Genomic DNA, 13,219 nt, shown 5'->3' on the forward strand with positions numbered 1-13,219 from the left:
AAAACACCAATTGCCATTATAGAAGGGACCACAAAACTAAGTCATTACTAAGATTTTCATTTGGAAGCAATTATTAGGAATTTTAAAAGTAATATGAATGTGTAATTTCCTTTGTCGAACAATTTCCCCACTTCAGGCTGCTGGATTATGTCATTTAAGACCTCACTAACATTTTTTGTTCTCCGAGCTGTTTCACATCAGCTTGCAGCCAGGAGACATTTGTGTTTCCCTCCTATAGGTCTCATCCCAGGATGTGGGATACAGCAACCGAGGGATTCATAGGATATATGAGTGAAAATATGGAGGTAAGTTACACTGAATGGAAATGAAGAGAACAATACTTAGATCCTTTATTAGTTGCCTCTACTACTAGTGTTAATGTTAACATAAGTGAAGATGGAAGGAAATACTTCAGAATCTAACCAGAAGACCACTTGATAGGCAAAATAAAAAGCCAAAGTCGGTTTATAAAATGATGGGTGAACGGTAGCAGATTCAGGTTCCTGCCACATTGGTTCAACTTTCCACTTTAGCTGTTATCAACATTTATAAATGTCTACCCGACCTGCAAGACGTCAATATAGGAAGTTCTCCTTCAATATGTTAAATAACAACAAAAGAACAACTTATTTTCACGTATAATCTGATTTTGGTTTATTTTTTGCCATCTCTATCTGACCGCCATCATCTTGACGTTACTGGTGCTCAAAAAGCAGAAAAAAACCAACAGCAGCCATGAACTGGATTTTGTTTTTCTTTATTGTACAGAAACAAACAGTGAAATTTACTGAGGCTGCTGTCCTCTGCCACGTCCAAAGCCACCCCGCTGTAACAGAGAATTTTGTCAATGCATCGGTCAACCTGGAGCTCCACTGAAAAATGACATTTTACATCAGCACCAAACAAGCCAAGATGAGCTTCCTGACATTCCTTTATCAGACATGCACCCAACACCTTACAATGTTTCAGTGAGGAATGTAACGGTAAAGCTGCTGCAGACACTTCTTTTCATTGGTGTAAAGGGAAAACAAAACTGAAAGTACTTACGAACTGGAACTCTGTGGCAGCTCCGGCACCGGCCTCTGCTTTCTTGTCAGCACCAGCTGAAGAAGAATTCATTGAATCAACAAGTCAGCCAATGTTTGTCACAGAAGCCTCAATTCTGTCAGTCTATTGATTAATATGCTGATTATTTTTCCAGTCCAGTATTTGATGAAACATCCAAATGAGTTTGACATTTTGCCTGGATTAGTTTTAAAGGAACTCAAAACTAGAAAAAAAAAAATGAAGGATTTCCAAAACTCCTTTAAGGAGTTTCCACATTGGAAACGGAAAATGCGAAGCTGATGACATGTCCTTCTACAAATCCCGTAGTTTTAAAATGGCGGAGCGACATGGAGACATTCATTGTCCGTGAAATATTACACATTATAGCTTTAAGTGTTCATACTGTGTCCAATAACGTTAAAACTTTACTTACGTGGTGCAGCAGATCGCCTGTACGCATCTCTGTCAGCCTCCCCACGGGTAAGGCGGGCCGGTCTCTCACCCTCCATTCCTGCAAAGACAAGGACAAAACCATTCAGTACCCTACATGTGTACGTTTAGGGGTTATTTAACTTCAAAAATAGATTTAAAGAGAAAATCATTCAGCTTTCATGCCAAGCGTGTTTTTTTTTTTTTTAATAAAAACAGCAGATCTGTTTAATCTGTTTCATATTTAAGGAAGACTTGAGTGGAATCTGTCCGCAGGAGCTCCTTATTCAGCAGACTGGACAGTAACCATTCACAAAACTATGTCTGAAGACAAAACAATCCCAGAAGGTATTCAAGATTCCCGCCCCTTTTAAAATTAAACCACTTGCATTTTATAGCTGTGATCAGTACAACTGAAACTCAGCCCTTTGCACTCATAACCATACAACACAACAGTACTTTAAATACTGGAAGTAGTGAAAGTTAAGTGAAATGTTTGCGTTTGAAAGGCAGGAGATTAAAATGCATATTATGAAATGATTATATTAAAACTTCGAAGACTTTTCCAACGTGACGCAATAAAATAGATTTTTTTAGGGCTATTGAGCACTTTGCTTACAGCTCGAGTTTAACAAATGATTGTCAACACGTCTATAGAAAAGCAAAACTACAAGAACACTATTTCACAGTATGAAATTACTAATAACTAACTACATAACTAAATAATACTAATAAAGATGGATTATATTATGGCCTTTACCACTTTCTTTTAGTCCAATACTTTCTGTAAATCAGCAGTAATGCTGATGGTGATTTAATTGGTAGCTACATGTGCTACTTCAGTTTTAAAACTCTACAAAAGTTCCTATCAACTATCAGAGTTACACAAACTGATTCGTGGCTGAAGCCTTTTCTTTTTTATAATCTCTTTGAAATGTTTCCACTTTGCAGCTTTACAACAGCTACCGTTTGGTGGGTTTGTTACTCAGGAAAAAAACTGATCTTAAAAGTCCAATTTATTAATTTTGCCATGAGCTTAAAAAAACAAACAAACATATGATATTAACATAGCTGCGACATTGTAATTACAAATGCATTTGTACAGCTCTCTTCAATCACCAGTATTAAGCAGATTATGCATGTAAATTGTGAATGGTGTAAATGGTAAGTGCAAATTGTAAATGGTGTCTTACCCTTGGGCCTGGGCCTTGCGGTCTCAGGGCGGGTCTGGCGGCGCAGGGTGGCGGGCACAATCTCAGGGGGAAGGTGGAGGAAGTCTCTCAGGTACTGGATACCCTCATTGGTTAGGTACCAGTAGAAATGACGCCAGGCAAATTGCTCCTTGACATACCCACAGGACTTCAGAGACTGAAAGAAAAGCACAGAAACAGTTAGCACGCCAAATCACAAAAAAAAGAATGATAAATCTACTGGATGTTTGCTTGTATAACACAGTAAACATCTTTTATAGCTTTGTTTAATAAACTTTCAGTCTTTAATCAAGTGGTGGAGATAATATGCAGAGAAATAGAAAAAACAAGTAAAAAAAAAAAAAACTGAATTTCATCAACACATTTTTATTATAATGGAAAGTGCATTAATTTGTGAAATTAAACTGCACTTTATTTCAGAAAAAAATAATACACCAATCGATTGTACTGAACATCTTCCAAGCGGTCTAGAGAGAAAACATGCATGTTAAGTTCGTTAGTGACTCTAAATTGTCCCTAGGAGTGAGCGTGTATGGTTGTATGTCGTTTGTGTCTGTGTGGCACTGTGATGGACTGGCGACCTGTCCGGGGTGTACCCCACCTCTCGCCCAATGACAGCTGGGATAGGCCCCAGTGTCTTCCCCCCCGACCCTGAGTTGGATTAAGCGGCTATAGAAAATGGAAGGATGGATCACAAAGGGCTTTTAAGTGTCTACACGTTGGTTTAACTGAGGCCTAACCTGCAACAACAAGCACAACAATGTGCAGAAAAAAATGTCACAGCTGGAAAAATTACCTTAAAACATCATAGTGTTTGAATAGTCAGACGACTCAGAACTGCAGCAAGAGAGTTACTTGTGCTTTTAAGACTTGGCCAGTGCAGTGCAGCTTGAAATCCATCACTAATTTGTATCTAACTTGGAAAAGAACTTTAGAGGCAGGTTGCAGCTAACGTACTCCAAAATGTCAAATCAATCACTAGTTTAAATAGTTAAAGGAGCTACAGAGGACACCTCTTTCATTACAAACCCAATACTTTTAATACATAATTGATTATCAACCTGGGTTGCATCTGTGCCAGCGAAAGATGTGCAGCATACACAAAAGATCAGTGTTTTTGGACCACTTTAAAAACTTTGCTGCCTCTCACCTGCATCGCTTTCATCACATGAAGGTTGGGCACATTCTTGTCAGCAAGCTCGGGATGCTTGGCCAGGTGGACATCTTTCTTGGCCACCATAACTCCCTCTTTAAAGAGGAGCTCATAGATAGCAATGCGGTTTTTCTTGGGCATCAGCATCTGCGTAAAGCGACAGTTTAAGCGTCAATTAATGACAGCTAACAGTAGCCTCCATGTTAGCATGCTCGCTGGTTAGTCTACTAAATATACATACATACATGAAATGCAGCAATACTAAGCTAACAACACATCGCTCATATGAACTAATGAACTGCTAACTGCTTTAAATGTTCACATTCATAATCATGCTGAGTTTTAAACATTAAAATTGACAAATGTTGCCCGCGCCGAAGGAGAAAAATGGCAGCCATCCGTGGGTACCACAGCCGAGGTTTCTTTCCCACTTATAACCTTAATATCCACCGTTATAAGGTGTTTACAGCTCAAATATGTTTACAATTTCCAATACTGCCCTAACAGCAACCGAAAATTAAATGGTTTTATGTTACATATCATAAGATGTTAAAGATATATTTGGATATTGACGCCGGGTCTCACTTTACCTTTCCACTTGATACGGGACCGGAGCCGGAAGGAACGATGGTCGTTGATCAGGAAGGTTTGTGCTCTCGGCGCATGCGTGCTGGAATATGTTGCCCTCTGCTGGTGCGGCGAATTCCCCTAAATACCTGAACTGAGACCGTGCAAAATGGTGCATTTATGATGTATAGACGTACATAAAACAACATGCATAAATTATTTACCTTTTTTTACTACCACTTATTGAAGATTTGCTCATTAGGCCTTAATATCAGGGGAGCCCCCCCACACCCCAACAGCCCGGAGAATACAAACTAACAATAACAGTTTCAAGATTTCAAGATTACATTGGAAATCATAAACTTCTCCCTCTCAACAGCTAAAGGAATACATTGCCGAAAGTATCTATCTATCTATCTATCTATCTATCTATCTATCTATCTATCTATAGCCACTCGACGATGTTTAAAAGAAGAAATAATTGCTAGACTGTCGTGAACAACAGCATTAAGTGTACCCTGAATATGTGACAGCAATCCAGTGAAGCAGTATGACACACACATGATCCAACTTCTCTCCTAAAAAAAAATCTGAAAACAATTATGGAATCACCACTGACATATGTTTTTTTTTTCCCCAAACAAATTATAATAAATAAATCTCAAACATAATGTATTTTTTTTTACTTTTTCAAGAGAAGTAGTAGAAAAATATAATCTGGTATCACTGTTATGAGAAAAATATAAAGAGGAATCATTTGTACTTTGTTTCACCTGCACTGTTTTTTTTATGACAACTTAAATTCTTTGAGGACTTCACTTGTGAATAACATTAATATCAAATCAGAATCCACCTTTCTTGTAAAGCAGTTGACACATTAGCTACGCATGGATGAAGTCTTGTCATGGACCTTTTTTTTTTCCAATTTCAGTTCAATCTTTTTAGTCGTCTTAAGATCTGAACTGTCTGCTGAATGTGTTATTGGGCTGATGTGTCTTTCCTGAAGAAAAGTTTTAATGTTCTTTGCTCTGAGGCAAATGCATTGTGACCACCAACTCACCAAAATCCCATCGGCAAACCCTCTTTTGATTATCAATCAATCCGTGGCTGCTCCTCTTTAGCCCGCTGTTACCTTCTTTTCTTCTGTTTAGGTGTTACTGATGGTTTATGCTTGGCTTTTCTGGATGTAAATCTCATTTCCTTCAGCCAGTTTCTGACAAGTTGGTCACAGACATTGACTCCTGTCTTTTCACATTTATTTTTAATCTCTTTTATTGTGCATTTTCTATTTACAGATATATTGTTTTGAGTTTTCTGTCCTCACATTTTGATGACTTCCTCGATGAACCTGTATGTTTGCCTTTAAAACCTTCCCATTTTGTTTGTACTTGCTCCAAATCTTAGATACGGTTGAGTGGGAACAACCAACATATTTGTTCCACAGTTCCAAGTTTTATAATCTTTGATCATTTTTCTACTGACAGCCCTCTCGTTGGGGCCATGTTTCCTGTCAAGCAGTCAGGTGTACCAGCTCACTAAGCTCTGCAAATGCTCTCCTTTATCTGACGTATTGGCATAATTAGACTTTTACAGGTATATGTTTTAGAAATACAAATGACAACGTGATTCCATAACTGTTTTTCTCTCGGGTTGAGTGATTCCTGACTTTTTTTTCTCTCCTTCATCTGACAGATAAAAAGAACAAAGAAAAGCAATCATTTTATGAAAAATAGTTGTAGGTGTGTTTGACAAAGCCAGAATGTTCAGCTATTAAATAAATGTGTCTTGTTCCATAACTCTGCTTTGTTTATTGTTTTAACAAATTAAAAAAAGGAAAAAAAACATCCTCCAAATGTGGTGAGTCTATACTTTTTGCCAGGGGTTTTAACCTTTCCACAAAATTAATATTTGTTATTAATTATTATTAATATATTGCAGAATTACTTCTTTAACTTTAATTAAACATATCTGCACTTGATAAGACAGACGATGACAGTGCATGCATGGGAACTTGATTCTAAAGTTATGAAATTAAAAATGAGAAAATAATGATAACTCGAACAAAAATGGGAAACCTTTTTTTTGACAAATAGTTTCCGTTTAGTTTTGTAATTGGCTGATTTGATCAAATTAATTGTTCAGTCAACCAAATGACACTGAGGTGGTACCAGATTTGCAAATGTTTATTGACTTAATTCATTTGCTATTAGATATTTGACAATCTTCTTCGATGATGGACAGAAAATTCTTTGACATTTTTTATAAATGGTTACGTTTTAATCAATGTACAGCATACAGTGCATATCTTAGATGTTCTAATTATGCACTGTGAAATTAGGGGCCAATACTGATATATATCAGTATTGATACATATGTATCAACCAACCTTTACTATAACATTTTGCATGAGAAAAATCTTCTGTGTGAAAAAGAACATTTTCATGAGTCCTTTTTTTTTGTCTGTTAAACTATTACTTACTCAATGACTTCAGTTCTTGATTTTGACGAAGAAAATGTCATTGTGAAAAATAAACTAATTCTAAGGACAAAGTCTGTCCAACATTATATAAACATGAACTACTGCCATTGGTTCATGTTACCCTTTTTGCCTACAGGCTGATTGCAGTCAACAAGTTGAATATCGGCCGATACCGATGTTGGGCTTATATAACAGCATCTCTAATTCTAATGAATTTTTCTCTTCATGTTGTCTTAAAAGATAATTGATAATTAATGGTGCTATATACATTAAAAGTTCCATGCATAGCTGACCTATATCATTTTCTGTTTGTTTTTTATTTGATACCTATTTATGTTTAATTTGTTAAGTGAACTATTAAATATAATAGTTGTTGAAATGTGAACATTTACAAGTAACAAGTACAAGTAAGTAAGTATGTATATTTGTTTCTAAATGATGAAAATATGCATTATTACTCGGGTCAAAAAAACTTCTATTTCCGGTTTAGCTTTTATTTTGAAAGCGCTTTCCGGAAATTGTGTTTGTTTTGGCTTGCTTGGGTCCAGCTCGCGCACCATCCCCCATCTGGCGGCTCCATTCAGCGAAACATTCACCAGCGGTACAACGGAGGCATTCCTAGCTGCTGAGCACCATGAAAACACATTAACACAATAAAAGGAGCAGGATTTATATGTCGTCCAGGTATGTTAGTCTTTATTTTTTTACATTTGCGTGCCTGTGATGTGCTAGCTTAGGCTTGTTGATGGAGCGTGTTAATTTACAGCTAATATTGCTGAACCATTACATCGGCTGTCGGTGAGAGGAGGCACCAGCAGCAGCACCATCCTGACTGAATGAAGTTCACTCAAGTAAAAGTTGATATGTAAGACGGGTGTGCTTGCTGTTCGCGTTATCCTCCGTGTTTTACTAAAACTTGAACCATTGCCACTCGAAGCTCCTGCTTTACGACGCTCATTTCACGCAAATATGAGCCAGAACGTGACAACAAAATACAGTCAACTTCAGTTGTGGGAGTTTCTGTGCAGAACGTGCAGTGATGGCCGGAGATGCAGCAGCAACCTGTGCAGGCTGAAAGGAAAGCAGGGAGGGACTTTTGAAGTAAAAAGCTCGTCTCAGGGGGGATAGTGTGCTTCCTCCACACCAATTATATGTTTGATTTATCGTTGGAGAGCAGCTGGTGGTGGATCAGGTCAGAGCTGCTAACCTCCATCTGAGTGCAGTCTCTCACCTCTGAGTTAGCTCTGTCCACGGTTCTGAACTCTGATCTGGACTGTTGTTCAGACATCGTGTCAGATTGCAAGAGGCTGCTGGGCTCTTATGTTTAGAAAATTACTTAAACTAAAAAAAAAAAGAAAGAAAGAAAAGAAAAGCAGAAAACGTTGACAAAGGCATGCAAAGTCACTCAAAATGACCCTCAAAATATATCACAATATCTAATAAGAATTGACTCAAAATGTTGAGCACAGAGCCTCATTAAAAAGGCTTAAAACACATCCATGTATGTTTCTAAGATCATTTCTGTCTCTCAGTCGAGACACCCTCCTTTTTTGGTAGGAAGTGGTGTCTTTCTTTTGGTTTATGATCTATTTCATTACCTCTTTGCACATGTATTTAATGGACGAGTGGAAAGTTTACAGTAAAAGTTGGATCTATTTAAAAAAAAAAAGTGGAATTTTCCACTGTCGCCTTTTGTATTCTCTAGACGGAGGATTGGATTGAAGAAAAGTTACAATGTTTCCTTGTCTTGGCAGCTTTTTGTAATTGGACTAATGTGGATTTTGATTAATGAATTGGATTGTAATTGGCTTGAATTGGACTGTATCTTTGAAGAGCCTTGAGGGGGACATCTGTGATTTGGTGCTAAATAAGTAAAGATGAATTGGATTTTGTTTTAAAGTCCAGTAAATAAAATACAACTTTATTTAAAGGCCATTTTACACAATTAAGATACATTTCTTTGGCAGAGCCATTTTCAAGTTTGCAGCTGAGAGCCTTTCCCGTAACCAGGGAGAGTAGACGCCTACCATGTTGAGAAAGTTAAGCACAGAAATGCCTCTGTGTTGAATCATGGGAAGTGTAGGATCGATGATCTTTGGGGGTATTCTGTTGTCTTTAACAGCTTACTATAGTGGATCACTAGTAATGCCTTCAACAGTGCTGCGGTCTATTGTTCGAATGAAAAGTGGCACAAATAGCAACAAATGCACAAGTGGGCAATTGTGATGTGACCTGGGTTGGGCTGCAGACCCTCCTAACCAAAGGTGTGGACAGTAAGTTCTGCCAGCGGCTTGATGCTCAGGAAATTTCACTCTCTGTTACTTTGATTGTGAAGCTTTCAGCCCGTTTCAAGTCTTTCAGCAGGGTGGAGGTGCAGTATTAATTTGCTGGACTGCTCCTTTAAACACTGCACTTATCTGAAGGCTTCCACCAACAGAGCACTCTTAAGTACTGTAATTTTCCACGTTTATTACGCTGGAGAGAGCTGCTTATCAACCTGAGAGTGTACATTTTGTGCCACTACCTTTGAAGTACAAAATACTCCTTTTATTCCTCTGATTATGCACTGCTTGAGAAAAGTACACTTAATGGCCTTTGTAAGTGCTTAATTTCTTGGTTGTGTAACGAAGAAATTTACAATCATGTTGACAACTTATTAATCATGCAAAGTGTTTATCGAGCCAAGAACTGCAAATAATTATTAGATCCTACTTATCAAAAAAATTATTTGATGCCTTCTTTGTTCTGCCAGTTTTTGTTTTAGCCTGTAAATTGGACAAAATACTAAATTCGAAGACATTTCTAGATGATCTAAAAAATTTTATTAATTTATCCAGTAGTCGACTAACTTAACCTTATCAGCAACAGTAAAAAATGATAAAATAATAATTTTCCTCTCTCAGTGAGTCATACTATACCAGATGAGTTAAAACTGTCCAAATAAGACTTAAGCAAGCCACACTCTGCTTTGATGTGGGCTCAAGATAAACAGCAAGCAAAGAGTTTTTTGTTTTTTTTCCTATCAAGATCACTTGAGGAATATACTTTTTTTTTTTATTAAAATGCCACAGCTGAAAGCCATTTATATTTAAACTCAACTCTGAGCGGATGTGTGGGCCCTTTTATACACACACGTTGAAGTGATTTAACCTGTGCCTAATTGGATTAATTCATATGTGACAAATGAGGGACACTCACTTGATTTGTAGTGCTCAGTTCACCTCCTCCCTGTCTTTGCAAAAGTGATGACAGATGAAGCGTCACTGCTAATATGATTAATTAGACTAAACCCTTAGTTATCTTTTCTATCCATCCCTTTCTCTGTATGAATCATTATGGATATGGTATTCCCCGTGGGGAAAGACAGTTAACGTGCTGTTTTTACTGGCATTTCACATCTGGTGCTCATGGCCCCAGCTGATTCTAGATGATTGAAAGCAAGCAATTAAAATAGCTTTTTTTTTTTATATTAGTCCCTTCGGGTTTCATAATCTAGGATATGGTTTCAGACGTGCTAAGCTTCAATGTCAGGCTTTGCATCAATGCAGTTAAATTTTTCATTTTGTCTCTGAAGCTCTCAATAAAGAATTCTGCTGCAGGGATAATCTGTGTGTTTGATGCATATTTGTATTTATGTTATATGAAACATCTCAGCGGATTGTTAAAGTCCTATCAATGTAAGCACTCAGTGACTCGGGCCTGCAAGCTGGCTGTTGGTTGAGCAGGACCTTGTCTTTGCCTTGAACTACAAGGTAATTGGAGCCTGAGATCGGATCCTCACAGGGGATCATGGGAGAAAGGCAGGCTTCATTTGCTTAAAGGCCCAGGGTTTGTACTACTACGACAAAGGATTTGTGGCATAGCCAGGCAACGTAAGTTACAGCTCGGGACTTTCAGTATCACGAAGCTGGTCTACTTCTTACCAATATGCATTACCATGGCAACTCTTGCTGTAAACCTACCAACTTTAGGGCAGGTTAAGTTTCCTTATAAGTTACCATTGGTGATGTGAACTTCACCCATTTTACAGGAAGGTGCACATATCCAGAGCTCCACTGCCATTATCATTGAGCTGATAATCAGCGTCATGGTGTTTGTTAGGTGTTACTGTAACTTATCCTGTTTAATAGTTTAACTTTAGAATGACACTTTTGATCCCTCATACTGCTGTCCATTTTCACCAGGAAAATATGTTTTTCATTGCTTTGTGTTCTTTTATCACAAAACTGAATCAAGAGCGAAGTGGAGACATGTGGTCAGATGGTGGTTGTAACGGTTTTTGATGCAGGACTTCAGCGGTCCTGTAACAGTGTGCCGGTGTTTAGTTAGCGTAGCCAGTCGGTGTCCAAGCCAAACAAATATACAATTTTACAACCAGCTTAATTCACTACAAAAGAGCTTGATAATAGTAGCAGTTGCATGCGCTTCTAAACAATCATGTTATTTGTGTAAAATTTCTAAAACTGAAACTGAAAACATTTTTTAATCAGTGATAAGGCCGCTTATTTGTTTCTTTAGTAATCCATAGGTTAACAGAGCTAAAATGTGAGGAATTTGTGTATTATCCTTATCACACAACCCAAAGATATTCACGTTTTTCCATTTTCTGAGACTGGAACAGTGAGGATTTGGCAGATTTGCTCATAAACAACTAAAATAAATACAATTGATTTAGCAAATCAGTCACAAGCAAATATCTTGTATTTACTTATATGTGTATTTTGTTATTCTTGTATCTGAACTGTTTTAGAATCGTCCTCACAGACAGTGACTGTCTTTATACAGTTGGACTCTATTTGTTCTGTGACTACAGACCCTTAATCAGCAGAATCTCACCAGATTCACTGTAACTGAGCAGCTCAGCAGCAAACACAGTCCCAACATGCGGCCATTTGACCTTCGACTTCCTGAATTTTTCCTGAATTCCTCAATTATTATCGTTAATTATCGTTGAGTTGTTGGTCAAAACAATGGATGTGGAAGCATCATGTTGAGCAGTGCTTTTTCAGTTATTTTCTGACCAAAACATTTAGTGATAAATCTAGTGGTGAGCCAATCAGTCAGTTACCTTAACAAATTTAAAAGGCAACTATTTTCTGTTCAATTCAATTCAAATCAAATCAGTTCATTTCAATTCAATTATACTATGTTAATCCCCCCCAATCATGAAAAAATATATTGCTGTAGTATACATTATTGTTAAAGATAGGTTACTGTTAGAGATAGACAGCAAAATGAAATAAGAAGGAATTGTCCATTTGATGTGTTATTTTTGTGTTAAAACATATACAAATATCCTAAAATTCAGATAAGTTACACTGAAAATGTGTGCGAAACAGTGAGCTATTTTTAAGCATGAGAACACATTGGTTGTGGACTATACAGTGACAGAAAAGTCCGAGATTATTCAGTTATTTTTTAATCAATAACAAAAGTTAATATTATTTGCACTTCTAATAAAGGTAAAGAGACTTATCGTTCAATGTCATTTGATTTACATTTTTTGAGAAATTAAAATGCTTTTGACCCTTCAACAGTGTTAGGTTAGGATATTATTTTAAAAAAGTAACGAGACACCTTACGAATTTTAGTCATTAGAACTTTTGTGTTACCAAATAAAAGCAATCCTTTATAGCTCCTTTTGCACTTTGGCTATAAAGTCAGATACCATTTACCTTTGAGTGGACTGTCTTTATCTCATGACATAGCTTATTCTATATTGTATAATCTGAAGTTCTCCAGGCTAATAAGAGGAATAACAGACATAATAACTCCTACATAGCATTTTATTAATAATTATATTCACAAATAAACCAAGTGTTTCAGGTCCAATGAATAGTGCTGAACAAGATGCAGGGATTTTATTAATGATCTTAGAGAAAGATGGCGACTCTAATGTTGTTGGTAGAATCTGCCTTACTACATAGTGGAGAGTGGCAGCTTTAGGTCAGTTTTATACCTTCACAGAAGTATCTGTAGGAGTTCTTCTCAGCTCCCGTAGATGGACATTTTTTAAACGCAGATGGACAAATGTGCTAACAGTGCAGTTCATAGGCTCTGGGGATGATTAAATACTGATTGATTAAAAGTTAAGGCACGTTGCTCTTTTTTAAAAGTACACTTGCGTTCTAAGCTACTTAAAACACTTTCTAAGGCTTCATCAAACGGTAACGTTGTGTCCGCTGCCATATTGGATTAACACTCTACAAGCTTCGGTGTCGCACATAGACGTCGTCATCGTCTTGCTGCCCCCCCGTTCTGTGATTGGTTCCCTAACTCAGGCAAAAATAAGGGCGGTGGTTTCCAGGCTGACTTTGCAGTGAGAATGAAATC

At 37.3% G+C, this 13,219-nt stretch overlaps 2 protein-coding genes across 2 annotated transcripts in view; one reads left to right on the plus strand and one right to left on the minus strand.

The window, feature by feature from the left end:
• Positions 1 to 741: 741 nt before the first annotated feature.
• Positions 742 to 4,508, minus strand: rps10 (ribosomal protein S10). Its single transcript, XM_075461615.1, has 6 exons — positions 4,431 to 4,508; positions 3,838 to 3,987; positions 2,670 to 2,844; positions 1,481 to 1,558; positions 1,048 to 1,103; positions 742 to 826 (listed from the first exon to the last, which is right to left on the minus strand). Exons 2-6 carry the CDS (start codon positions 3,985 to 3,987, stop codon positions 785 to 787), a joined length of 501 nt encoding a protein of 166 aa, XP_075317730.1. The 5' UTR covers positions 4,431 to 4,508; the 3' UTR covers positions 742 to 784.
• A 2,930-nt stretch (positions 4,509 to 7,438) lies between these two features.
• pacsin1b (protein kinase C and casein kinase substrate in neurons 1b) overlaps positions 7,439 to 13,219 on the plus strand; it is a 40,682-nt gene continuing 34,901 nt past the window's right edge. Inside the window, exon 1 of the mRNA XM_075461616.1 lies at positions 7,439 to 7,570. The gene's annotated coding sequence lies outside the window, so the exon portion shown is untranslated. The remainder of the gene's footprint in view (positions 7,571 to 13,219) is intronic.

Source organism: Odontesthes bonariensis, chromosome 3, assembly GCF_027942865.1.
Source record: "Odontesthes bonariensis isolate fOdoBon6 chromosome 3, fOdoBon6.hap1, whole genome shotgun sequence".
Taxonomy (NCBI): Eukaryota; Metazoa; Chordata; class Actinopteri; order Atheriniformes; family Atherinopsidae; genus Odontesthes; species Odontesthes bonariensis.

Bases quoted from the DNA above. Each gene is read 5' to 3' on its own strand.
- rps10 (XM_075461615.1), bottom strand. From the start codon at position 3,987: ATGCTGATGCCCAAGAAAAACCGCATTGCTATCTATGAGCTCCTCTTT. The intron at 2,845-3,837 runs GTGAGAGGCAGC...CTTTTCTTTCAG, and splicing joins ATGTGATGAAAGCGATGCAG to TCTCTGAAGTCCTGTGGGTA. The intron at 827-1,047 runs GTAAGTACTTTC...TCTCTGTTACAG, and splicing joins CTGCCACAGAGTTCCAGTTC to CGGGGTGGCTTTGGACGTGG.